This window comes from Myodes glareolus, chromosome 10, assembly GCF_982192425.1.
Source record: "Myodes glareolus chromosome 10, mMyoGla1.1, whole genome shotgun sequence".
NCBI lineage: Eukaryota > Metazoa > Chordata > Mammalia > Rodentia > Cricetidae > Myodes > Myodes glareolus.
The window spans coordinates 88,024,690-88,048,803 of NC_142035.1; the positions used below are offsets into that span (position 1 = coordinate 88,024,690).

The window sequence follows — 24,114 nt, forward strand, 5'->3', positions numbered from 1 at the left end:
TTTCCCTGACCCTGTGGGCCTCCCCTCTAAACAGATGTATGGGGTGCAGGCAAGACCACTGACTCAGGAATGTCTGAATGTAGCATTAGTTCCCTTCAGGAGTCAACACAGACACACATATCACTTCAAAAACTTTTATTTGTATGAACAGTTCCTAACTCTTGATTTAGCTTGGAGCTTTTAAAAGACCAGAGATAGCTTATATTTGAGTTTGGAAAACAGTTTCTGCTATTAATCAGAAATAACTGTTTCTACTTTCTGGCTTATCTGTTTCTATAAGCCAAAAATCAAACCAAAGTTTCCTTCCTGACAGATGAGAAAACATTAGAAGGAGCGTCCTGAATTCTAGAGTTGCTTCTTGCTGGTGAAGTACATTTTTAGCTTAATCCATTATCCCCTCCAAATCCTGAAAGAAAACTCTCAATACTTAATTCTTTGTGGAAAAGTGACAGCTAGTCACTTTGATGGCTGTAGACAAACAGGAATGGGCCTCTTTCTTCCTGCATAGGAACCAAGGCGCTTCTATTAACACTGATCTGATAAGGGGAGGTTATGCCGAAGTCTGAAAAAAGGCTGACTCTAAGCAGTCTGAAGTGAGGCACGGGATCAGAGGGGATCATGGCAGAGTTGAAGCAACCACCTGAACAGCTGTAGTGCGAAAAGCCTTAGCTAAACAGAGCCCCACATGAGCCTGGGGATGGGCTGAGGCTCTGCCTTCCTCATCTATACCAAACTAACACATTACTCTGAACTGGGGGAATTTCAGATTTGACTGGGGATGCACAGAAGAGGGGAGGGCAAAGGACTCAGCTGTTGCTCCCATTACTATCTCAGGCCAACACAAACTGCAAATTGGTAAGCAGCACCTTAATGCCTCTTGTGACAGTTACAGCTGAAGTAGCAGGGTCTAGCTTATAGGTGTTGGCATCTCCCTTCTTATATCGATCCCTGAAGACGTAGATGCTTCCATTACAGCTAGCAATCTTCCAGAGGGATGGGGCAGAGCTCCAGGCCTCGGGAAGACAGAGCCGAGTGAAACTGTCTAGAAGGGGATTATAGCACACCAGAGAGTCCCCCTCAGCTACAATGAACACCAGATCTTTATGTACAGCTGCATGCATGCGGCCTGCAAAGGGCAATACATAGGGCTTCACGTGGCACTTGTCAGTCTCTGTGTCAAAGCACTGGATAAGTCGGGAAGGTTTGGTAAAGAAGTCTAGATCATTCTCTTCGCCCCCTAGTAAGTAGATGATTCCATTGAGGTTGGCACCAGCAGCCCCAGATACAGCCACCTCTAATTGAGTTGTTTCTGTCCACACATTATCACCTACCCGATAGTAGATGACTGCATTGGAGAGGGTATCCTGAAGTGTCTTGCCACCCAGTGAATATATGGCATCTTTCCCAGGCACAGATACCAGAGTATGCTGGAGGCGGTCCCGGGGCAAAGGAGCGCACCACTCCCAGTCAATGGTGGCATTGTTGCATTTCCACATGCGTCGTGGGATAGACCCTCCCACTACATACAAGTCTCCACCATGCTTGCAGGCTGCAGTGATTTGGTGGCATAAGCTGTTTTGGCCACTTACACTGATGGAGTCATCTTCTGCACAGTGCAAGGACACGGCCAACGAATGGGTGCGAGATGACTCTTTCCCGATAAGGTAAATGTGCACATTCTCCCCAATTTCCTGTTGGCAAAATTGAAATCCTGACATCACCTAATGTGAAGACTGCTAAGACAGGTATAGCCTCACACTCACATCTTGCTCTGACCTCCTCTCCAGTTAGTCGTCATCATCCCGACTTTTTTCTAATTACTTTCTTCTAAGCATTTTATGCAGGGGCAGAGAATCTGTTTTGGTTATCCCTACGATTCAGTTTATTTATTTATTCAAATAAGATCTTGGTATGTAGCACAAAGTGCTCATTCTTAGATCCTCCTGCTTCAGCCTTCAAGGGGATCACAGGTATGGACCACATCTACTCTTACTGCTCTTTTGTTTTTCAGTGTTGGGAATTAAACCCAGGACTTTATGATATAAGGCAAGCATCCTAGAAACTGAACTATATCCCTGCTTTTTTTTATATATATTATTAATGCTATTCTTTTTTCCTTTTTCTCCCAAGACAGAGTTTCTTTCCTTAGTCCTGGCTGTCCTGGAACTAGCTCTGTAGACCACGCTGGCCTTACTCAAGAGATCTGCATGACTCTGCCTCGCAAGTGCTGGGATTAAGGGTTTGTGCCACTGCTGTGCAAACTGACACAGGGTCTTATCGAGGCTACTAACTATGTAGCTGAGGCTGATCCTCCTGCCCTCATGTCCACCTCCCACGTGTTGAGCCAGTGCATCTAGCTAGAACTGCTGACTCAATGAAGAAAACAGATCTTGAAGATAGAATCAAACCACACAGTGGTGGTTAATCCTAGCACTCGGGAAGCAGAAGTTCGAGGTCAGTCTGGTCTACAAAACGAGTTCCAGAACAGATAGGGATGTTAACACCCTGTCTCTAAAAACAAAAAGAAGATAGCATTAGAGAAGACAGTAAAGGCTCTGTGAGTTTCAAAGCTCATAGACTGTTATCTTCTGGGGTCAGCAAACACATCCGACTTGCTTACTTCAAGCCGGTGACTAATCAGTAACTATCAAAAGAGGCTGGATCAGCGGCTTGGAAGATGGCTTAGGTGGGTAAGGGCACTTGCTGTACAAACATGAGGATCTGAGTTTGATCCTTGTGGCCTATGGAATGGAAGGAGAGAACTGACTTCTTTAAATTGTCCTCTGACCCCCACACATACACCAAGAGATACACATTCTCCCCTGCCAAAAAGAAAAAAGACAAAAAAGGCCACTAAGGGCTGAAATTATGAAATAATTAAGAAATTATGGCACCCCCAATCCTTAGGAAATACACCTCACCTTCAAGCTACTCCTGAGTGACTCTGCAAAAGCCTCTCTTTCTTCTTTATTGAAATTGATCCAGGCTTCTATTGCCTCGGTTGGGTTCTGGGAGCACGGAACCCCATCTGTGAAAGCCAAAGGAAAAGCATGGTCAACGACAATATTACTGGGTTTCATTTTATTTTATATGCATTGGTGTTTTGTCTGTATGTATGTGTTAAGGTATCAGAAGCCCTAGAACTGGAGTTACAGACAATTGTGAGCTGCCACGTGGGTGCTGGGAATTGAACTTGGGTTCTTCAGAAGAGCAGCCAGTGCTCTTAACTACTGAGCCATATGTCCAAGCTCATGTTTTCATGGGTTTTTTTTCCATGTATGAATGCTTTGCCTGCACATGTTTGTGCACCACATGCAGGTTTGGTGTTCATGACCATCAGAAGATGGCATCAGATGCCCTGGAACTGGAGTTACTGATAGTTGTAAGCCACCATGTGGATTCTGAAAATTGAACCCTGGTCCTCTAAAAGAGTAATAAGTACAAGGGCAACAAGTACTCTTAACTGCTGAGCCATCCATCCAGCCTCACCAATAACATTCTTAATGGGTTCTCAAGAGGAACCACAGCCAGTAGTAGTCATGCATGCCTCTAATCCTCATTGTATGATGTTAAGCCCTTTGGGAGGCCCTCCATGCAGCTCCCACTTAAATCATACACAGAGGCTTATTCTTAGTTATGAATTGCCTGGCCTTAGCTTGGCTTGTTTCTTGCCAGCATTTCTTAACCTAAATTATCCCAACTACCTTTTGCCTCTGGGCTTTTATCTATTTCTGTATACTTTCTTTACTTCTTTCTCCATGGCTTGCTGTATAGCTGGTTGGCTGGTCCCTGATGTCTTCCTCTCCTCGTTCTCTTGCTCCTCCTTCTCCTAAGTTCTTGTATTTATACTCTCTGCCTGCCAGCCCTGCCTATCCTTGCTTCTGCTTTGCTATTGGCTGTTCAGCTCTTCATTAGGACCATCAGGTGTTTTAGACAGGCACAGTAACACAGCTTCACAGAGTTAAACAAATGCAGCGCAACAAAAATCACACACCTGAAAATAATATTCCCCAACATAGGTCCCAAAGAGGGCAATCCCTTCATAAAAGGGGGGAGGGGAGCAGTATCACAGCAAAGCCAGCAAGTGACAGTCAGATCAGGTTTAGTGGTTTTCAGGACTAGGTATGAGTGGTCGAGGAGTGTCAGGAGTGGGTCTTCTGTCTAGAATGAGTTAGCCTGGGGGTCCAGGGTCACTGCAAGGGTGGATGAGCTGAGCAGGGTCTCCGGGGGCTGTGCAGTGGTCGGGCGTGGGGTGCTTGGCTTGAATGCGGGTGCAGGGGGATTAATAACCTGGTTGGGGCCTATCATAGCTCTGAGGGGTGACTGGATTCTGTAGATGGTGAAAGTAAATCCCGGATCATGGCCTCTACAGTAAAGCCGTGAACTCCAAGCCATACTGGCGGTCCAGTCAGCCTTTGCCCACCTCCAGCAGTCAGTCGCCCAGGGGTGATTGGGGAACCACAGGTGACTCGGCTGCTACCCACTGCTCTCATGCCCCCTGCCCGCTGAACAGTGACAAGGGTGTGTATGTGTGTGTGGGGGACCAGTTAATCCACCTAGTGGACTCACATTCCCTACTGGCACAATAGGCATCCCCCCACCCACCGCATTTGTTTTGTTGAGCCCTGGAGTGGGAGTGAGCAGAATAGACAAAGAACCCGAGGAACCTGGTGTTCCCATGCCCCCCAAGGGAGTTGCACCATACCCAACCTCGACCACCAACCAATGAAAGGAAAAAGGACTGAGCACGCTTCTTGTCTGTGCTTATAGTACCTCAGACCACGCACTAATGGACTGGTATCTAAAAGACTATTGGCTGAATGAAGTCTCACAACAAATCTTAGCACTTGGGAAGTGGAGGCAGAGAGATCTCTGTGAGTTCAAGGCCAGCCTAGTCTACAAGGCGAGTTAAAGGACAGCTATGGCTATGCAAATGGACCGTGTCTCAAAAATTCAAAAAAACACTTGAGCCACTTTATTAGACCACCATTATATGTATTTTTATGGATGTATCCAATTACATATATATGAAATTAACTTGAAATTGCCCCACCACTAACATTCTGCAGTGCTGTGATCAAACCTAAGGACTCAAGCTCACCAGATAATGCTCTGTGAACGGGTTACACCACTAGCCCTGCCTTGCTTTGTAAAAGAATGTAGATGGCATAGTATGCTCCCATATGCCACAGAAGTCACCACCAGGCTATGGGGCATGCATCCAGAGTATAGCTCCACCTCACTGGCAGGCGTGGAACCCAATGTTTCCTACTTGGTAAACAGTCCTGTTGGTCTTCAGGTACAAGGCAGGTGAAAACATCAGGCACCTCTTACTTCCTGTTGTGGGAAATGACAGCAGCTACACTTATTCTCAAAACTGAACCTTGACCTCAATCTGAATCTCTACCAGAAATAATGTAAACTATCAACAGTTAGTCACATAAACTTGAGAGTTCTGAACCAGACTACCCACTGAAAATCACTCTTGCATAGCTGGGTATGATAAGCCTCTCCATGAACTTACCTGAGATGATATCAGTGAGCAAATGCTGAGGCAAGTGGAGAAACTCCTCTGTGCTCTGCAGCTGGGCCAGGTGGGTCTTGGCACAGTGCTTGGCAGCAGTGTAGAGCTCAGGATCACTGTGCCTGTCTGCAAGCCACATCACCTGAAGGCAGTTTCCCACTTGTACTGTGCGTGCCAAAAACCGAGAACATTCCTCAAAGAGAGATGTCAGCTGATACATGTCTGACACCTCATAAATTTCCTGCAGCTCATCAGCTCGAAGTTTCACAGTCCCATGGTATATATAATCAACCAGGAGCTGGAAAACAGACTCACTGACATCTTGTAGCACAATCACTCGGTTGTGAGCCTCCTTCAGGTTAGACGTGAACATGGATCGGAAGAAGCAGCTCTGAGCTGACAGGACCAGCCGGTGGAGCTGAAACTCTCGGCCTTCCACTGAAATGGTGACATCAGCAAAGAGTTCCTCCTCTAAACACAGTTTCATAATTCCCTGAGCCACTCGGCCTGAGTGAGATCGGTCTTTGAAAGTATAGTTCACAAAGTAGTTTTCATCCATGGACGCTCCAGGCTCCTCTGGCGACTCCATAGCAGTCAACTATCTGCAAAGCAATACTGCCCTAAGTATCTGAGTAATCCACAGACATTGTCCATGAACTCAATTGTTCAACTCAAGACAGGAGAAGGAGAAACAGGAGCAAGGTGGGTCTAGACTGGCCTTATTCCTGGTACCGCCAACATGATCTATGTCATTCCTTCACCCAAATTTTCCTGCAGTGGGGCCGCTCCCCCAATGAAATCGATTAAAGTTCTATCTCTACTGTTTTTCCTTGATGGAAAATCAGATACTCCTGATAATGATGTAACAAAAGATTTGGGACTTTGGTCAATTGGTGAAAGAGAAGAGGAGGAAGCCTATTTTAAAAGATTTACTAACCAAATAGTTTGGATATATAACTAGTGAGACTCAGAGGAAGCATGATTAAGCAGCAGCAGAAGAAGAACAACAAGAAGAAGAAAAAAATAAATAAAGCAATACATCCTGAGTTCTGGTGGTTAGACTCTCCTTGCGTGGACATAAGACTGCAGACCCTACGATATGAGGCCTGGGCGTGGACGTCCATCACTTCCATCTTTACTCTTTTCTGAGCTGCCGTTCCCTACTTACCCACTCGCTCCAGTGAGTTCCTAAATAAGCTCCAGAAAGCCCAGCCGTCCCCGGCCGGGGGCACAAGTAAGTCCATAACCCTGTGCAATCGACCGCGCCACCTTGAGTCGCCTAGGAAACGGTCTCCAAGGAAACCGTCGTCTTCTCCTCCCCCTCCCTTATCAAAAGCTCGGGAGCGGGGCAGCGGCGTGGAACTTAGAACCCAGAATGCCCACCCTTTACCTTTCTCTCACCCGTCCGATTCTTTGCTGCTTCTTCTCTTCGGCCTCCGCTGTATCGAGCTAGAGCCACGTACACCTCACGGTTTCCCCACCTGCGGGTCTTTCTTACCTGCGTTACCTCCTTTCATGCCAGTGCCCAGATCCGGAACCTCTGCTTCCCGCCCCGCGTCTGCCCGGAAGAATATTCAGTGCACATTAACACTTCCGGTCCGTGCCCTTGGTGCTCCGTGGCCTGTGTGTTCTTCGTCTTATTTTGTCGGCCTCGTAGGAATATGGCGTCTGCCGCGGCCAGGGTCTGGTGGCGTGGGCTCGGAGGGGTCGCTTCCGTAGCCAGGGGTGAGCAAGGGGGACAGCTGAGACAGCGGCAGAGGCGATCCTAAAACGGAGACCTCTCGGGCCTCACTCGCGCCTTTGTGCCTTTTATGTCTCTGTGCAGGGACTGGACGACCCTCAGTGCTGTTGCAGAGGGTGAGGAGGGAGAGCGCGGCGTCTGATACGCGCCGTGAGTATGTGCGGACAGCGCTTGTCTCACCAACGTTAGCAGGGGTTTTCATTGTTTTGTCAAATGTTTGTCCTTGCTCTGGAATGCTTTTCCTCCTGGGAAATCTCTGCTTGTCCTTGGAGATTGCTATGGTCTCCACCTTGCTGTTAGAATTGAGCACTTCCTGTGCCCTAGATATTTGTTTCCTTCTTATCTTGATTGTCCTTTGCCCGTTTTATTGACTCTTTTTCTCCGATTAAATTGTCAGCTCTTTGAGGGTAGGTAACAAGATTTTTGAGACCCGACCCGAAGTCCATAAATAATAGTAGCTCACATCAATCTAGTACGTACTGGGCACCTTAAGGCTTTGAGCTTTATAGTGAATCATTTCCTTTGGATTCATAACGGCCTCGTGAGGTGCATAGTATTTTACTGTCCATACTATAGATCAGTCCAGATAATTAAAATTTTTCAGTCACAGATCTAGTGAACGACAAAACAAGTCTTAATCGTTAATTCTTTGCCTGTGATGTGTGTGTGCTCAAGTGATCATGTGATTTTTATGTTCAGTCAACAGAATCACATTGGGAAATTGGCTTTCTTTCATTTCTGGACATCGATTTTCTTGTAGATACACAAAGGAACTTGGAGCAGTGTGTGGGCAATGTGAAAATCTTTCTGGGTTCTTCAGTCCTGAAATTCTTTGATTAAGAACTTGGTATAAGCAGGTGCCAATGAGAGAAAGAGAAACAGAAGTCTGAATCCCATCCTTAAAGAGTTCTGAGTCTGATAGAAGGGCTGATACTGTTACTTTTTGTCAAGTACAAGAAATATGAGAAACAGCTGTGAAATAGTGTAGAAAGACCCCCAACTACATAACATAACATAACAGGAGTCTCTGTGTACTGTGAAAGAGAAGTTGTTCCCCCTGTGGTTTTTATTTTTTATTTTTTATTTTTTTTGAGACAGGGTTTCTCTGTATCTTTGGAACTTGTCCTGGAACTAGCTCTTGTGGACCAGGCCAGCCTCAAACTCACAGAGATCCTCCTGCCTCTGCCTCCTGAGTGCTGGGATTAAAGGCAGGTGCTGCCACCACCAGGCTCCCCTAAATTTTGATCACTTCCTAATTCCTGGAAGGTACTTTGCACCTGTGCCTTTAAGAGTCTTCTGGGAGGGCATGGCCCAGCAGCATTTAAGAGCACTGGCTGCTCATCCAGAGGACCCAAATTTAATTCCCAGCACCAACATGTCAGTTCACAACCATTTATAACTCTAGTCTCAGGGGTTCTGACATTCTTCTGTCCTCTTTGAGCAACAGGCACTCATGTGCATAGATATATATGCAGGCAAAACACCAAAACAAAAGTAAATACTTTTTTTTTTTAAGTTGAAGAGACTTGAGGCAGGACTGGTTGCTACCTTTTTCTTTTATACTCTTTTCTCTCCAGCCACTGTCAGACCACGGACTGATGTGACCCATAAGCAGCTCTCAGCATTTGGAGAGTATGTGGCTGAAATCCTACCTAAGTATGTCCAACAAGTTCAGGTAATACTCACTGTTCTTGGGTCTGGGTCAAGAATCCACCCCATTGTTTATTTCTTCACCTCAAACTAGTGGTTCTCAACCTGTGGGTTGTGACACCCCCCCCCCCCCCCCGGAGGTCCTGCCCAAGACCCTCAGAAAACACAGATATTTATATTATGATTCATAACAGTAGCAGATATTACAGTGATGAAGTAGCAATGAAAATAAATTTATGGTTGGGGGTCACCACAACATGAGGAGCTGTATTAAAGGGTCTCTCAGCATTAAGAAGGTTGAAAATCTTCCAGGACAGCCAAGGATACACAACAAAATCATATCTCAAAAGAAATCCCCCCAAAACAAAACAAAACAAAAAGTTGAAAACCACTGCCTTAAAACAAGTGACTCCTGCGGAAGCTAGCGACTTCCTCAGTAACTGTTTCTGTTCTCTACACCGCCTTTCCGTGTCTACAGGTGACCTGCTTTGATGAGTTAGAAGTCTGCATCCACCCTGATGGAGTCATCCCAGTGCTGACTTTCCTCAAGGACCACACCAATGCACAGTTCAAATCTTTGGCTGACATGACAGCAGTAGATGTCCCAACTCGGCAGAACCGTTTTGAGGTCAGCTAAATGGGAGGTTTGGGGCCAGGATAGATAGAGCTCAGTTTGTTCCCCAGCATTGCATAAAACTACGTGTACTGGTAGACCTCGTTTCCTAGCACTTGGGGAAGTGAGGGTGGAGGGTCACCAGTTCAAGGCTATCTACAGCTGCACAGGGAGTTCAAGGAAAACTAGGGAATATGAGATGAGATGCTGACTGAAAAACAGGAGAGGTTTGAGAGCTAAAGGTAAGAAAAGACATAGATGATTTCCTGAGTGACAGCTTCTTTGGTCACCAGAGCCTCTGTAGTTTCAGTGTCAAGCTGAGTCACACAGATCATAGCAGAATTTTTGTTGGCTTCCTTCCTTCTTTTAACTTTTTTTCTGTTGATTTGAGACAGGGTCTAACTATGTTGGCCTGGGAACTTTTCAGCTTAGATGATCTTTGTATATCTGCTTACTAACTTACTAAATAGTCACAATGCCTGGCTCTGCTTGATTTAAAAACTTCCTTCCTTCCTTCCTTTTTTTTTTTTTTTGTAGCTATGAAACCAGTCCTGTAATCCTCTAGGCTGAAACCAGGTTGGCCTTGAACTCACAGAGATCCGTCTTCCTCTGCCTTCTGAGTGCACCACTAGCGCCCAACTCTGCTTAATTTTTTTAAAAAATTAAGTTTATGGGGGCTGGAGAGATGGCTCAGTGGTTAAGAGCATTGCCTGCTCTTCCAAAGGTCTTGAGTTCAATTCCCAGCAACCATATGGTGGCTCACAATCATCTGTAATGAGGTCTGGTGCCCTCTCTGGCCTGCAGGCACACATGTAGGCAGATATTGTATGCATAATAAATGAATAAATTTTTTTTTATGAATAAATATTTTTAAAATATTAAGTTTATGCTGAATAAGGTGGCACATTCACATAGCACTTGGGAGACAGAGGCATGCAGATCCCTGTGAGTTTGAAGCCAGCCTGGTCATAGAACAAGTTCCAGGACAGCCAGATGCTGTCTCAAAAAAATATACATATAAATGTTATACATATGTGTGTGGGAGGCATTGAACATACAGGCTATACTTGCTAGTCAAGCACTCTACCATTGAACTATATCCACAGCTGGGGATTTGGTTATATGGTTCAAAAGAGGATCTTTTGGGCTGGAGATATGGCTCAGAGGTTAAGAGCACTGACTGCTCTTCCAAAGGTCCTGAGTTCAAGTCCCAGCAACCACATGGTGGCTCACAATCATCTATGAGATCTAGTGCCTTCTTCTGGCCTTCAGGTGTACATGCAGGCAGAATACTGTATACATAATAAATAAAATCTTTTAAAAAAACGAGGATCTTTTGTGGCTGGCCTTTTTCTGTTAGCTGGTAAAGTTATAAGATCATACAATATTAAAATAGGAGAGGCATACCTTTAATCCTAGCACTTGGGAGGCGGAGGCAGGTGGATCTCTCTGAGTTCTAGGCCAGACTAGATTACAAAGTGAGTTCCAGGACAGCTAGGGCTACACAGAGAAACCTATTTTGAAAAAACAAAACTAAACAATAAAGACTGATGCTCTCACCCAGACCTCATCCTATAGCTACCTTGTTCCTCTAGTTTTTTCTCTCCCTAGGTTGTCTACAACCTGCTGTCTCTGCGCTTCAACTCTCGGATCCGTGTGAAGACCTATGCAGATGAGCTGACACCCATTGAGTCCATAGTCTCTGTGCACAAGGCAGCCAACTGGTATGAGAGGGAGGTGAGTTATTGGTTGTAGTGGGCCCTGCCGCTGGCCAGAAGCACAACAATTGTTTGTAATTATAGGGTGTGATGCCGGAGAGCTGTTCTTTTCTAGGTCTGGGACATGTTTGGAGTTTTCTTTGTTAACCATCCTGATCTAAGAAGAATCCTGACAGACTATGGCTTCGAGGGACATCCTTTCCGGAAGGACTTTCCCCTCTCTGGCTATGTTGAGGTAGAAACCTTAAAACTGGGATAGCAGCCATGGAGCACGATGGGAATACGATCTGTAGCTTATGATGGTGTAAGAGCCTGTACTGCAACCCAAATTTTGTTTTATTTTTTTAATGTGAGGCAAGTTATTTGATTTTGCCTTGAGACAGTTTTCTTTTCTTTTATGTTTTTTTTTGTTGTTGTTGGTTTTTTTGTTGTTTGGTGTTTTTTTTTTTTGTTTTGTTTTGTTTTGTTTTGTTTCTTTCAAGACAGGGTTTCTTTGTAGCTTTGGAGCCTGTCCTGGAACTAGCTCTTGTAGACCAGAGCTGGTCTCGAACTCATGGAGATCTGCCTGCTTCTGCCTCCCGAGTGCTGATATTAAAGGTGTGCGCCACCACCGCTTGGCTGAGACAGTTTTCTCATCTACATAATGGAAAAATATGATTTTAAATAGGTGGTGGCATTAAGTGACATACAAAGCCGTATATATTGTAAGTGCTAGTTAAAGCTAGCTGTTATCGTAATGATTTTTTCCTTTCTTTTTGAGACAGCGTTTCTCTGTGTAACCACCTTGGCTGTCCTGGAGATCAGGCTGACCTTAAAATTACAGCACTGGGATTAAAGACAAACGCTACCACTGCCTGGTGGTATTTTATTTTTTAAAATTTATTTTTATGCCGGGCAGTGGTGGCGCACACCTTTAATTCCAGCACTTGGGAGGCAGAGGCAGGGGGATCTCTGTGAGTTCTAGGACACCCTGGTCTCCAGAGTAAGTTCCAGGACAGTCAAGGCTATACAGAGAACCCCTTGTCTTTAAAAAAAAAAAAAAGGAAAGAAAAACATATTTATGAGTATGAGTGTTTTGTCTGTGTATGTATATGTGTGCCTGGTGCCTGTGGAAGCCAGAAGAGGATATGCCAGATCCCCTGAAACTGGAGTTACAGGTGGTTATAATCCACCATGCCAGTGCTAGGAATCAAACCTGGGTCTTTTGGAAGAATAGCCAAATTAAAGACTGTGGCACCACCCCCTGGCTTGCATTTTTTTTAAAGGAAAACAACAAAGGTTTATTTATTTATTTGGTGGTTTTCTTGGGGGTTTGGGGGACAGCTGCAAACAAAGTTTTATTGATCAAGGCAACCTTAAAGATAGATTCTGTCATTAACCTCTATCCGTAAAGAATTGTCACTAAAGGGATTTGGCAGTGAAGACGTGAAATTTTCAGCCCTCAAGCACACCACAGTCGGGTGGTGGTCCATGTTTTTCATTCCAGCACTTGTAAGTTCACAGACAGCCTGGTCTACAAGAGGGAGTTGGGACAGCCATGGCAACAAAAAGAAACCCTGTCTCAAAAAAAAAAAAAAAAAAAAAGCTACTGAGGGTCTGGTATACTAGTATATTCTTATAATTTCAATACTAGGGAAGCTAAGACAGGAGGATTGTATTAAGGCCACCTTGGGCATGGTAAGAGCCTATTAAATGGGCGGGGAACTGGAAAATAGCTCAGTAGTCAGTAAAGTGCCTTCTGCACAAGCATGAGGACCTGAATTTGGATCCCTAACATCCATGTAAAAGGATGTAAACCAGGTATGGTGGTACATGCCTTTAATCCCAGGATCAGGAGACTAAGGCAGGCAGATCTCTCGAGTTTCAGACTAGCCTTTAATTCCAGCACTAATAGGCAGAAGCAAGCAAATCTCTGAGATGAATACCAACCTGGTTTATAGAATGAGTTCCAGTACAGCCAATGCTACATAGAGAAACCCTGACCTCAAAAACCAAAAATAACAACAGCATGTATGTGTAACCTGGAGTTTATTAGCCAGCCTAGTCTAGTCATTGAGCTCTATGCTTAGTGAGAGGCCCTTTCTTTAAAAAAAAAATTAAAATAAAAAGTAAGTATAAGGCCAAGGAGATGGCTCAGTGGGTCATGAATTTAAAAGAAGACCTCAGTTTTAATCCTCAGAACCCAAGTAAAGTAGGGCATAGTAACTCATATGTAATCCCAAGTGTTTCTTGTAGCGAGATGGGCAGTGGAGACAGGAGAATTCCGGGAAGTTCATGTGCTGCCAGCCTGTACTCTAGCCACAAAAATCAGCACATGTAATACACATTATACAAACATGAAGCATACACATTAAATAAATAATGTGGAAAATGACCAAGAAAGATACTTGATGTTGACATCTGATCTCCAAATATGCACATATTCAAGTGAACATGTATATATATTGTACACACATGAAAAGAAAGGATGGCCACTGAGGAGGGATCATAATTTCAGGCAGGTTATTTATTAGCACACATGAATTTTTTTGTTTTGTTTTGTTTTTTTGAGACAGGGTTTCTCTGTAGCTTTGGGGCCTGTCCTGGAACTAGCTCTGTTAGTTCCTTGAACTCACTGATATCCGCCTGCCTCTGCTTCCCAAGTACTGGGATCAAAGGCGTGCGCTACCACCGCCCATCACTATTACCTTTTAAGGTGTGTGCTTGGGAGATCTGTGCTAGCAGATAGTTCAGAGCTTAAGATGTGAAATAAAGTGGCAAGGCAATCAACAGTGCTGGCAGCATGTAAAAAGTAAGGCCATTTTGAAATCCCACACATTCATTTACTGCTCTGTGACCACATGGGTAAAATGCATGGATGTGACTGACAGCTATAACGAGTACTGAACAGAAGTCAAGGGGAGAGAGAAGGGGACTAGAGTCATCCACGGACTTACAAAATGGCTCCTCGGTCATTAGTTCTAACTGTTGCTCCTACAGCTACGTTATGACGATGAAGTGAAGCGGGTAGTAGCTGAACCAGTGGAGTTAGCACAAGAATTCCGCAAGTTTGACCTGAACAGTCCCTGGGAGGCTTTCCCTGCCTATCGTCAGCCCCCCGAGAGTCTCAAGCTTGAAGCTGGAGACAAGAAGCCTGAAGCCAAGTAGCTTGAAAAGCATGTGGATCCCAGAAGAAGAATGCCTTATCTATGGTTGTCTGTAAATAAACTCCTAAGGACATTCATTGACTGGCTTTTTGAGAAAGGGTTTCTCTGTGTACTGTGTACTGGAACTCCCTCTGTAGCCCAGGCCGGCTTTGAACTCAGATCTGCTTGCCTCTGCCTCCTAAATGCCAGAATTAAAGGAGTGCACCACCACCACTGCCTGTGGGTGTTTTAAAAACATTTATTTAGCAGGGGTGGCAGCATATGTGAAGGTCAGAAGATGTTTGGCAGGAGTGGTTCTCCCACCATTGAGTTCTGGGAATTAAACTCAGGTCATCCAGCGTGGCAGCAAATGCTCTTTCTACTGAGCTACTCCCCCAGTCCCTCATGATTTTTTTTTAAATATTTATTTATTATGTATACAATATTCTGTCTGTGTGTATGTCTGCAGCCCAGAAGAGGGTACCAGACCTCATTACAGATGGTTGTGAGCCACCATGTGGTTGCCAGGAATTGAACTCAGGACCTTTGAAAGAGCAGGCAATGCTCTTAACCACTGAACCATCTCTCCAGCCCTCCCTCATGATCTTTAATGGGTAGAAATGACACTGACTGAGGAGAGGGGTACAGGGGTTAGAGGTGTCCCCTCCAAATTGGTCTATTTAATGGAGCTGTATGCTACAGTAGTAGACACTGTGATCTGTAGGCCTCCATGTGTTTCTAGAGGGCTCTGGAGCTGTCCTTAGGGTTTAGAATAGGTGTGGCATGGTCTTTAGTGACAACTGAGGGCCTCGAAACTACTGAAGAGAGTCCTTATCTCAGCAGACTGTGTGGGAGCAGCTGATAGATCCAGGGGTCTGGGTGGGGCCAGGAGAACCTCCATCTACTGTCATCCATCCAAACATCCACGGGGTTCTATGAGCCAAGTGAAGGAGTTATTTACTTTTTTTAAATTGATATTTATTGAGCTCTACATTTTTCTCTGCTCCCCTCCCTTGCCTCTCCCCTTCAACACTCCCCCAAGGTCCCCATGTTCCCAATTTACTCTGGAGATCTTGTCTTTTTTTACTTTCTATTTCCCATGCAGATTTTAGATCCATGTAAGTTTCTCTTAGTGTCTGCATTGTTGTCTAAGTTCTCTGGAATTGTGGTTTGTAGGCTGTTTTTTTTTTTTCTTTCTGTTTAAAAACCACCTATGAGTGAGTACATGTGATTGTCTTTCTATGTCTGGGTTAGCTCACTCAAAATAATGTTTTCTAGCTCCACCCATTTTTCTGCAAAATTCAAGCTATCATTTTTTTCTGTTGTGTAGTATTCCATTGTGTAAATGTACCACATTTTCCTTATTCATTCTTTGGTCGAGGGGCATTTAGGTTGTTTCCAGGTTCTGGCTATGATACACAATGCTGCTATGAACATAGTTGAGCACATGTCCTTGTGGCACAATTGAGCATCCTTTGGATATATACCCAAAAGTGGTATTACTGGGTCTTGAGGAAGTTTGTTTTCTAATTTTCTGAGAAATCACCACACTGACATCCAAAGGGGTTATACCAGCTTGCATCCCACCAGCAATGCAGAAGTGTTCCCTTTTCCCCACATCTCCAGCATAAGTTGTCATCAGTGTTTTTGATCTTGGCCATTCTTTCAGGTGTAAGACGGAAGAGCTATTTACTCTTATACCATCCACAGGGTTCTATGAGCCAAGTGTAGGAGCTATTTACTCTTAAGCTAAATGAATCTACCAAGTTTCTGGACTAGAACTAGAATGTTGTCAGTAGAGTTATCAGAGCTGTGGTAAAAGCACTTGGGAGCTATAGGTTCATCTGTCTGCTTTCCAAGACAATGCTGCCTCTCCCAGGTACTCTAATGCTGGTTGGCTCTGTGTCTTTTTTATGTAGCTGGAGAACTGGACTTGCTGCTGATGCTTTTGGCAGCTGAGGAGCTCTGGAGGCTGGGCTGGACTGGGTGTCAGGTTGGATTAAGTGTCCCAGCTGGCCTCTAGCAAGATGTTTTCAGTGTGAGAACAGATAGTAAGATAGCATTGCTGCTTGAGACGTATCCCTTGGTAGGGTCAAGCTGGATCGGGCAAGAATATGCTGCTACTGCCGAAACTGAAGAGACCCATCTTGAAGGGGTAAAATTAGCCCCAGGTGAATGAGGTCATAGCCAGCCCTTCCCTACACAGCACTGAAGACTGACACATAAAGGAATGAAGTAGCATCCTGTCGTGGAAATTTGGAGCTGTGGCAGGCAGATGAAGGAGTAAAATGCTTCCGGGAGGACAGAGTTAGAGGACATGGCTGGGACATTACAGTTCCTGCTGTGTGCAGTGGTAGTCATTGGTCTCTTTTGGGTGACTAGTCCAGAATCATGCAGGTCCAAGGGCTTCAGGGCGGGTGGCTCTGAGCCTCACACGGCAGAGGAGGAACTGTGGGCCTGGTTGATGGTGTGAAAACCCTATGGAGATCAGTTTCAGTGCTTACTGTTGTTCTGGGACTCTACCAGGGTGTTCTGCAAGCCATAGTAGTCATGTTGAACTTTTGACAAGAGGGGAGTCAGATTGGTATGCACTAGGACAAGATTCAAGTCTTGGAGGATGACCATCAGCATGCTTATTTGGAATAGGGGAGGGGACATGAGATGGTACCCACACACTTTTTTGTTAAGATGCTTCCTAGGCAACAAGCTTTCTGGAAGGCCAGGTGTTCAGAGTGATGGACAGCAGGGATCCGATTCCTCTTTACTGCCTCGGGACTGTCCATGGACAGCACTGTCATGGGTGGCCTGCAGGAGCCAGAGGGCCAGAAGTGATGCTTGAAGTCATTCTTCTTAGCCTGGATCATGGAGTGGCAGGGTCCAGGCATCCTAAGTTCAGGGTTTGGAAGGGGACTAAGGTTAGACCTGCCTGTGGTGAGGAGCAACCAGCATGGGTCTTCCCAACTTCCTGCCCACTCTTGCTCCCATACCTGACACCTAAGGTCAGCCCCACCCCTAAGATAACTCCCCATGTAGTTCTGGGGGCTGGACTGGAACCAGACATCATGGGACAGCTGTACATCCAAGATTAGAAACCAGGATCCACACATCCAGGCCATCGACTCAGGCTCCTCCCACAGCAACCTGTGCCCAGTGATCTGGAGTTACAGTTACAGCACCTCCAGCATCTTTAGGAAGGGCTCCTCTTAGCATCTGCTTTTTTAAAATACATTTTTAATTGATATTTATTGAGCTCTACAGTTTTCTCTGCTCCCCTCCCTGCTTCTTCCCTCCCCACTTCAACCCTTCCCCAATTTGCTTCCAATTTACTCAGGAGATCTTGTCTTTTTCTACTTTCTACTTCCCATGTAGATTATATCTATGTAATTCTCTCCTAGTGTCCTCATTGTTGTCTAAGTTCTTTGGGACTGTGGTTTGTAGGCTGGTTTTCTTTGCTTTATGTTTAAAAACCACCTATTGAGTTGTTACCATGTGGTAATTGTCTTTCTGTGTCTGGCTTACCTCACTCAAAACAATGTTTTCTAGCTCCATCCATTTTCCTGCAAAACTCAAGCTGTCATTATTTATTTCTTAGCATCTGCCTCTTATAGGCCCACTGTATGTCTATCAGCTCCACAAGGCTAGTGAGGCTGAAGAGGGAGGCCTTTGTCCTCCTGGCACAGAAAACACTTTGGGACCTGTGCAAGGGTTTCTGTGTCCAGAGTCATCCCCTTTCATTGGGATCCTGACCCTTCCCTTTCACTTGGCATTTCCTTTTCTCATCACCCTTTCCCTACCCTTGGCAGGGACTCCAGCAGGTTCCTGTGTCTTCCTATTCAGAGCTCTAGCCTAGCTTGGCCCCTGGATCCTGACCATCCATGCTTATTCCTATTCTATTTTATTTCATAGACCCAGATAAGGCCTGGTTTAGGCATAATGCAAAGGGCAAGACTGGCAGACAGTGGTTACATGTATGTATGTCCAGAGGTCAGGGTTTAAAGTGTGTTTAATACATGCTAAAAGCAAAGCAACCCCTAAATAAATTCATGTCAGATCCTCTAACTCCTATCCTGGCAGTCCTGTGAAATACGGAATGCTTGTTACCCAGTCTTACACTCATTTCTAAGCTAACCAAGAATCTATGGTCTCTGAGACTGCAAAGTCCCCATGTGGACTGGGAGCATAGATTGGTCTTCAATGGCTCTAATTTACAGAAGAAGTAAAGGGAAAAGGTAGGAGAACATTACCTCTGTGGAGAAGAAAGAAAAAAAGTTTTCTTTTGTTTCATCTCAGGCCTCACATGTAACATCTTAGAGTAAGGAATAAAGCTGGGAGAAGACCCTCACAGAGAAACTGGTTCAGGCAGCGTAGGGTATGTGTTGCCCTGATTCTGTGTGAGGAATAAAGCTGGGAGAAGACCGTTGCAGAGAGACTGGTTCAGGCAGTGTAGGGTATATGAATTTTGTGTAGCTCTATTCTGGCCTCCCAGAGCCGATCTCAGTTTTTAATCTATGACAACTTACTCTAACACATGTTTTGACCACATCATTCAGCCGGTTCTGAGAGGGCAGGAGGCAGGGCAAGCAGGTAGCAGCCCTAATCTCAGTCCCATGCCCTACTAGAAGAAGGAACATGCTGTTTCCTTGAGTCCTGTATTCCTACTGGGTCAGAGTAGTAGGATGTTCCCTGTCACAGAGAGGCAGAATTTGGGCCTGAAGAAGAATGTCATTGGTCAGTGAGAAGTCAGACGGAGGGATGCACTAGACACAGACATGAAGGTGAGGCCTACTTGAATTTAGGAGAATATGCTTCAAGTTCTGGTCATTCTCACAAAGCCTGACCCCCATCTAGGCCTTATGGGTTGTCCTAGTCAGGGTAGTCCTGTCCCGTCCCGGGGAGAAGAGGAGGCAAAGGCATCACAGTCAAAACACAGGGCAGGGTCCTAGGGCTGACAGAGGCAGGCCCATTTTATTGGCAGAGTCGAGGCGCGTTGAGCAGGTTGTTATGCTCAGGCCGGTGAGGCGTTCGGGCTGCGACCCTACTCGGCATGCACACCCCGCGGCCTTCCCGGGTTCCTCCAAGCTGAGGCTCAGAGCTCGGGGGGCTTGAGAGCCGGCGGGCCGTCGGCAGCGAGGTCGGGGTACACCAGAAAGCCTGAGAAGGTGATGTACTTGCCATGGTTGCTGTAGGCGCCATAGCCATCATGGTCGTGGCTCAGCAGCCAGACGGCGTCGCCGCGCTGCAGCGGCAACATCACGCTCTGGCTCTGCATCTCGCGGCGCCTCGATGCGCCGTCGTCGTAAATCATGGCCTGCACCTCGTCGCGGTTCTTCATCAGCTTCACCGACAGCGTCTTGCGCGGCAGCTTGCCCAGCGTGAAGGAGAAGAAATAAGCGCCGGGCAAGCGGCAGCGGAACACGCCGGCCGCCGCGTCGAAGTCGCCACCTATGTTGACTAGCTCAGTGTCGAAGGCCAACGGCCGGTGGCGCGGCCCGGGGCCAGCGTCCGAGCCCACCAGGCTGCGCGTGCGCGCCGCCGAGAAGGCCGAGCGCGGTTCCGGGGGCGCGGCTCCGCGCGCAGGCGCATCGGCGTCGGCGTCAGCGTACACCAGGTAGCCGCTGAAGGTGGCGCCGGGAGCGCCCAGCGCATATTGCGGAGCGCCGTGCAGCCGCAGCCACACTGTGTCGCCATAGTCGAGCTGCAGCATGGCGCTCTGGCTGGCAGCGCGCCGCGCGCCCGGCCGCCGCTGCTCGTCGAAAGCCAGCGCCTGCACCTCGTCGCGGTTGCGCACCAGCATCACCGACAGGCTCTTGTGCGGGGCCTTGCCGGCAGTGAAGGAAAAGAAGTAGGCGCCGGGCACGCGGCAGCGGAACCTCCCGGTGGCCGCATCGAAGTCGCCCCCGATGTTCACGTACACCTTGTCGAAGGTCACCGCCATTTCCGACGTGCCCTCCAGCGGGGTGGTGCGAGCTGCGGAGAAGGCTGACCGCAGCTCTGGGGAGCCAGGGCCGGCCGGGCCCAGTGCCCAGCAAGCCGCTGGGCTTAGCAAACCCAGCAGGAGCAGCAGCATAGCACCTGAGAGGGGAGAGAAGACCCGGGCAGGGGAGAAGGGTTGGACAGTGCCTGCCTCCACCTGTAATTTCTCTTCCTAGCCTTCTCTTGACCCATGCATGACTTGCTCTGCTTCCCTTCACTAGGCCAGTACTTCTCACTTAAGGTACTTCAGTGTCGGCTGGAGGGCTTATTATAGCACCCATACTTGTTGCAAGTCTAGTAGCATCTTTAGTAGTCTGATTAGCTGACCTAGAGTTCACATAGTCAGAATCACTGGATTAGGCCAGGCCTTCTCCAAACTTTTTTTTTCTTTTTTAAAGCTTGAGAATCCTTTTGCAAATAGGACCTGGTGCGCATGCCGCCGACATGTTGACATGTTCTGGTTAATGAGGCCTACAGCCCTGTCCTCTCTCCTCGCCTCTCCTCCTTCTCTGGATGTTAAGGAGGTCTAAGTTTCCAGTAACCAGTACTTGCATTCCGCTGCATTTTCCTGTGGTTTTTCTCTGGTCCTCGGCCTACCCTTCACAATAAACACTGGCTCTTTGTATCAGTTTCCACCATGACAACGTTTTAAATCTTACCTGGGAATGAATGGAGAGAGCGGCTCTCTCACCCCTTCTAAAGAGTCCCACAGGATCTCTGGACTCTCCTTGGGTCCTTCCTGCACTGAGAAGGTCTGGCCCTACGAAAACAGAATGAGGTAATAAAGGACTGGAGAGATGGCTCCGCAGTTAAGAGTGTTAGCTACCGTTCCAGAAGACTCAAATCTAATTTCCCAGCACCACCTAATTAATTTCATAGCCCACCTGTAACTCTAGATCTGATGCCTCTTTTGGCCTCCATTGACAGCAGGCATACATGTGGTACACAAACATACATGCAAACAAAACACTCATAGTCAAAATTTTGTTTAATCTTTAAGAGCTATATCTCCTTTTGTGCCTTTATGCTTGGAGGGTGGCTCCTGTGGGAAGGAAGGCACCATGGCTGCTGAGGAAACGGAGAACAAAATAAAATCCTGGCAGGGTTTTGGCAGAATGGTGAACTCATCAGCTTCATTTGGTGGAATGGAGTGGACAGACACTTAGATCTGAATACCAGTCTTGGGGGATAAGCCACAGCGCTCTGACACTGAGTCACACCCCAGTCACGTTAGGCAATTTTTTTTTTAACTCTCTGAGTAAGATTTCATCTGTATAAATGGCATGATGGAGGACCTCACACAAGCTTGTGGTAACATACCCAGACAGCAACTGTGAACAAGGTCTGTATAGGGACAGACCTACCCAGGTATCCAGACACTTCTGTTCCTACCCCTGGGAAAAGTGACCTGATCAAGTTCTTGACATAAATGCTTGGTGGAGGCATTACCCAGTTCCTGGTGTCTGCTGTTGGTGGGGTTCCATCATGCTCTGAAGTAGGCAGAGGTTTTGAAGCTTGAACACCCAAAGGTTCCAAAGTGGAGGCAAGTAGGAAAAGAGGCTAGAGACAGCCTGAGACATGAGCTTTTCTGGGAAGTGCCTGGGAGCATGTGTAGCCTTGCATCTCTGCTGAGAAGCCTGTTTGGCTGAGGACTGGAGCTAGGCTGCATTCCACTTGCCTAGCTGCTGGAGTAAATGCACTGCCCTTTAATTCTCACAAGAAAGACCTCAGGTCTAGGGTCCAGCTGAACACTGCCTCCTTCCAGGGGGTACTTTTCTGGGTCTCAGAGATGTCCTATGGGTTACTTGGTGAGGAAGGGAGGAGTGGTGAGACTTCCACCTGCCAAGTGCCTAGTCTATTCCTTTTTACAAAGCTATTTTAGACATTATAGATGAGCCCTCTCCCATCTTATGGATGAGAAAGCTGGTGCTTAAACAAGGGGTACAGGTTTTGGCTCAAGGTCATCCACAGAACATTAAGCTTTAAACAGATGGTTTTAATTTCATATTCGGTGCTTTTCTCTACTAGCTTTCCCTCTTGACACAAAGGCATCTCTCCAGTCGATGCATTTCCTCTGACCCCTTTCCCAAAACCAGAAGAGACGAGGAATGAGTGCTGGAATCTTGAGTAAAGGAGGAAGCTTAGCAAGCAAGCAAACAAAGGGAAGCAAGACCCTCTGTCATTTTGTTTCCTGGAAGGTGGGAGTGCCCCTCAGCCCTTCGGCTTTCCTAGCAGGCTGCTCTAAAAGCTCCTGCCCACCTCCTGCCAAGTCTAGGAGATCCATCAGTGCCTTTTCATACTCTACTGCACGTGTCCCTGGACCCTGGAGTCCTCCCTTTGACAACCCCTTTTCCCAGCAGGTCAGAGGGGGATGGGAAGGTGTCAGGTGGGTGTCGGAGCTCCAGCGAAGGAAATAGGTGCACAAAGCTCTGTCCAGGTAAAGCTCAAAATAGTCACCTTCAAAGACAAAAACTGGGACAGAGAGCTGGGTAAACCCAGAGTCCTGGAACCAATGGGGAAGGTGCAGCGATGCCAGGCTGAGGGCATCTTCAAGCTCCAGTACCTTGCTCCTGGTGTCCCAGTTAACCCCGCTCTCAAGCCCCGCCAGAACCCCCTCCCTTCTAGCTTCCTTGAAAGTCCCGCATCCTTTTAAGAAGGTGAGCCCCGCTTTTACAGAAGTAGCCAATTAATCTTTTCTCGTGAGGGAAAAATATCCCAGAAAGGGGTCCCTCTTTTCCGTTTGACCTGCCCTCCATCCCTCCCTTTGGAGTAAAAGCCATTGAGCCTCTTTTATGAAAAAGCGCCCAGATCTTCCTTTCCAGGAAAAGGGACCGGGTCCCTTGCACCTCCCGCCGCCCCCGCTCACATAGAAGAGAAGCCTACACCCCCGCCTCCTCTGGGCCGCCCTCACCTGGGTCGGCTTCGGTCGGAGCCCGCGATCCCGCTCCGCGAGGACGCCGGGACGCGCGCTGGTCGCCTGCCTGCGGCTTGGCCGGGCCTGCGGTGGTGGCGGGGTCTCGGGCGGCAGCGAGTTGCTACCCCGGTACGGGGAGGCGTTAGCGATGAGAAGGACAGCAGAAGCTGAAACCGAGAAGCGCAGGGGCGGGGAGCAGGGGAGGCGGAGGAGAGAGCGGAGGACGGAGGACGAGGGAGGGGCGCCGAGCAGCGGGGCCTGGGGCACGGTAACGAGCCTGCGCCGAGGGCGGGACCCTTCCTCACTCGGGGACCCAGAGCTTTATCTTCAGGTTTAGAGGGCAGGCGTCATTTATCCAAGCTAGCAGATGGGGAAACCGAGGCCACTGCAGAGGCCACACTAGGACCAGCTTTCCAGCTTGTATGTATGGGGAGAGAGGACACGAACAAGACACGGACTGGGCTGCAAGGACAGAAATGGATGAGGTTTTGTGTGAGATGGATGTCCAAGCTGAGTGGCCTTGGGGAAGGTCTGAGGGAAGAGAAGGGTAAATGGGTCAATGTCCTTAGTAAAGAAAGATGAAAATGCCCCACTTTTCCTTCCTCAGTCAGAGAATGCTCTTGCGTGCAAACAAGGCTGGAGGAAAGACAAAGCTGCAGACGTCAGTTAGCACACCAGTCCTCTGAAAAGGACAAAGAAGGAACAGGAAAGAGTTGAGAAGGGCGATAGAAGGTCCCTGTACGTGGCATGGACATCCCCTGGCGCTGTACCAAGGTAGCAGGAGTCCAGTAAGGCCTTGGGGCTGGGATCAGCATCTGCTCCTCTCACACTGACCGACCCCCTGTATAGTACCTTG

The 24,114-nt window shown here is 47.2% G+C and overlaps 4 protein-coding genes across 8 annotated transcripts; 2 read left to right on the plus strand and 2 right to left on the minus strand.

The window, feature by feature from the left end:
* Window positions 1–120: 120 nt before the first annotated feature.
* Window positions 121–7,158, minus strand: Kbtbd4 (kelch repeat and BTB domain containing 4). 5 transcript variants are annotated; one of them, XM_048428422.3, is made up of 4 exons: window positions 7,023–7,158; window positions 5,525–6,126; window positions 2,922–3,028; window positions 121–1,691 (listed from the first exon to the last, which is right to left on the minus strand). In XM_048428422.3, exons 2-4 carry the CDS (start codon window positions 6,111–6,113, stop codon window positions 831–833), a joined length of 1,557 nt encoding a protein of 518 aa, XP_048284379.1. In that variant the 5' UTR covers window positions 6,114–6,126; window positions 7,023–7,158; the 3' UTR covers window positions 121–830. The 5 variants fall into 5 exon arrangements, with proteins under 5 accessions (XP_048284379.1, XP_048284380.1, XP_048284378.1 ...); XM_048428423.3 differs by having other exon boundaries at window positions 6,926–7,064; XM_048428421.3 differs by having other exon boundaries at window positions 6,915–7,063.
* Ndufs3 (NADH:ubiquinone oxidoreductase core subunit S3) lies at window positions 7,115–14,465 on the plus strand. The gene is made up of 7 exons (XM_048428425.2): window positions 7,115–7,249; window positions 7,350–7,415; window positions 8,843–8,940; window positions 9,394–9,543; window positions 11,140–11,265; window positions 11,362–11,481; window positions 14,226–14,465. Exons 1-7 carry the CDS (start codon window positions 7,186–7,188, stop codon window positions 14,391–14,393), a joined length of 792 nt encoding a protein of 263 aa, XP_048284382.1. The 5' UTR covers window positions 7,115–7,185; the 3' UTR covers window positions 14,394–14,465.
* A 136-nt stretch (window positions 14,466–14,601) lies between these two features.
* Window positions 14,602–18,733, plus strand: Fam180b (family with sequence similarity 180 member B). The gene is given in 3 exon segments (XM_087910889.1): window positions 14,602–17,557; window positions 17,980–18,031; window positions 18,033–18,733. Coding segments are annotated over 3 exon segments (588 nt in total). The 5' UTR covers window positions 14,602–17,106; the 3' UTR covers window positions 18,118–18,733.
* Window positions 18,734–19,303: 570 nt separating this feature from the next.
* Window positions 19,304–23,293, minus strand: C1qtnf4 (C1q and TNF related 4). The gene is made up of 3 exons (XM_085696548.2): window positions 23,256–23,293; window positions 21,004–21,104; window positions 19,304–20,443 (listed from the first exon to the last, which is right to left on the minus strand). Exon 3 carries the CDS (start codon window positions 20,436–20,438, stop codon window positions 19,458–19,460), a length of 981 nt encoding a protein of 326 aa, XP_085552674.1. The 5' UTR covers window positions 20,439–20,443; window positions 21,004–21,104; window positions 23,256–23,293; the 3' UTR covers window positions 19,304–19,457.
* Between the last annotated feature and the right edge of the window lie 821 nt (window positions 23,294–24,114).

Excerpts from the sequence above, each read along its gene's own strand:
- Kbtbd4 (XM_048428422.3), bottom strand. The coding sequence starts at position 6,113 with ATGGAGTCGCCAGAGGAGCCTGGAGCGTCCATGGATGAAAACTACTTT. Across the intron at positions 3,029-5,524 it reads GCTCACTGATATCATCTCAG|ATGGGGTTCCGTGCTCCCAG; the intron begins GTAAGTTCATGG and ends TGGCTTTCACAG. Across the intron at positions 1,692-2,921 it reads CACTCAGGAGTAGCTTGAAG|GAAATTGGGGAGAATGTGCA; the intron begins GTGAGGTGTATT and ends TTTTGCCAACAG.
- C1qtnf4 (XM_085696548.2), bottom strand. The coding sequence starts at position 20,438 with ATGCTGCTGCTCCTGCTGGGTTTGCTAAGCCCAGCGGCTTGCTGGGCA.
- Ndufs3 (XM_048428425.2), top strand. The coding sequence starts at position 7,186 with ATGGCGTCTGCCGCGGCCAGGGTCTGGTGGCGTGGGCTCGGAGGGGTC. Across the intron at positions 7,416-8,842 it reads CGCGGCGTCTGATACGCGCC|CCACTGTCAGACCACGGACT; the intron begins GTGAGTATGTGC and ends TTTTCTCTCCAG. Across the intron at positions 9,544-11,139 it reads CTCGGCAGAACCGTTTTGAG|GTTGTCTACAACCTGCTGTC; the intron begins GTCAGCTAAATG and ends TTCTCTCCCTAG.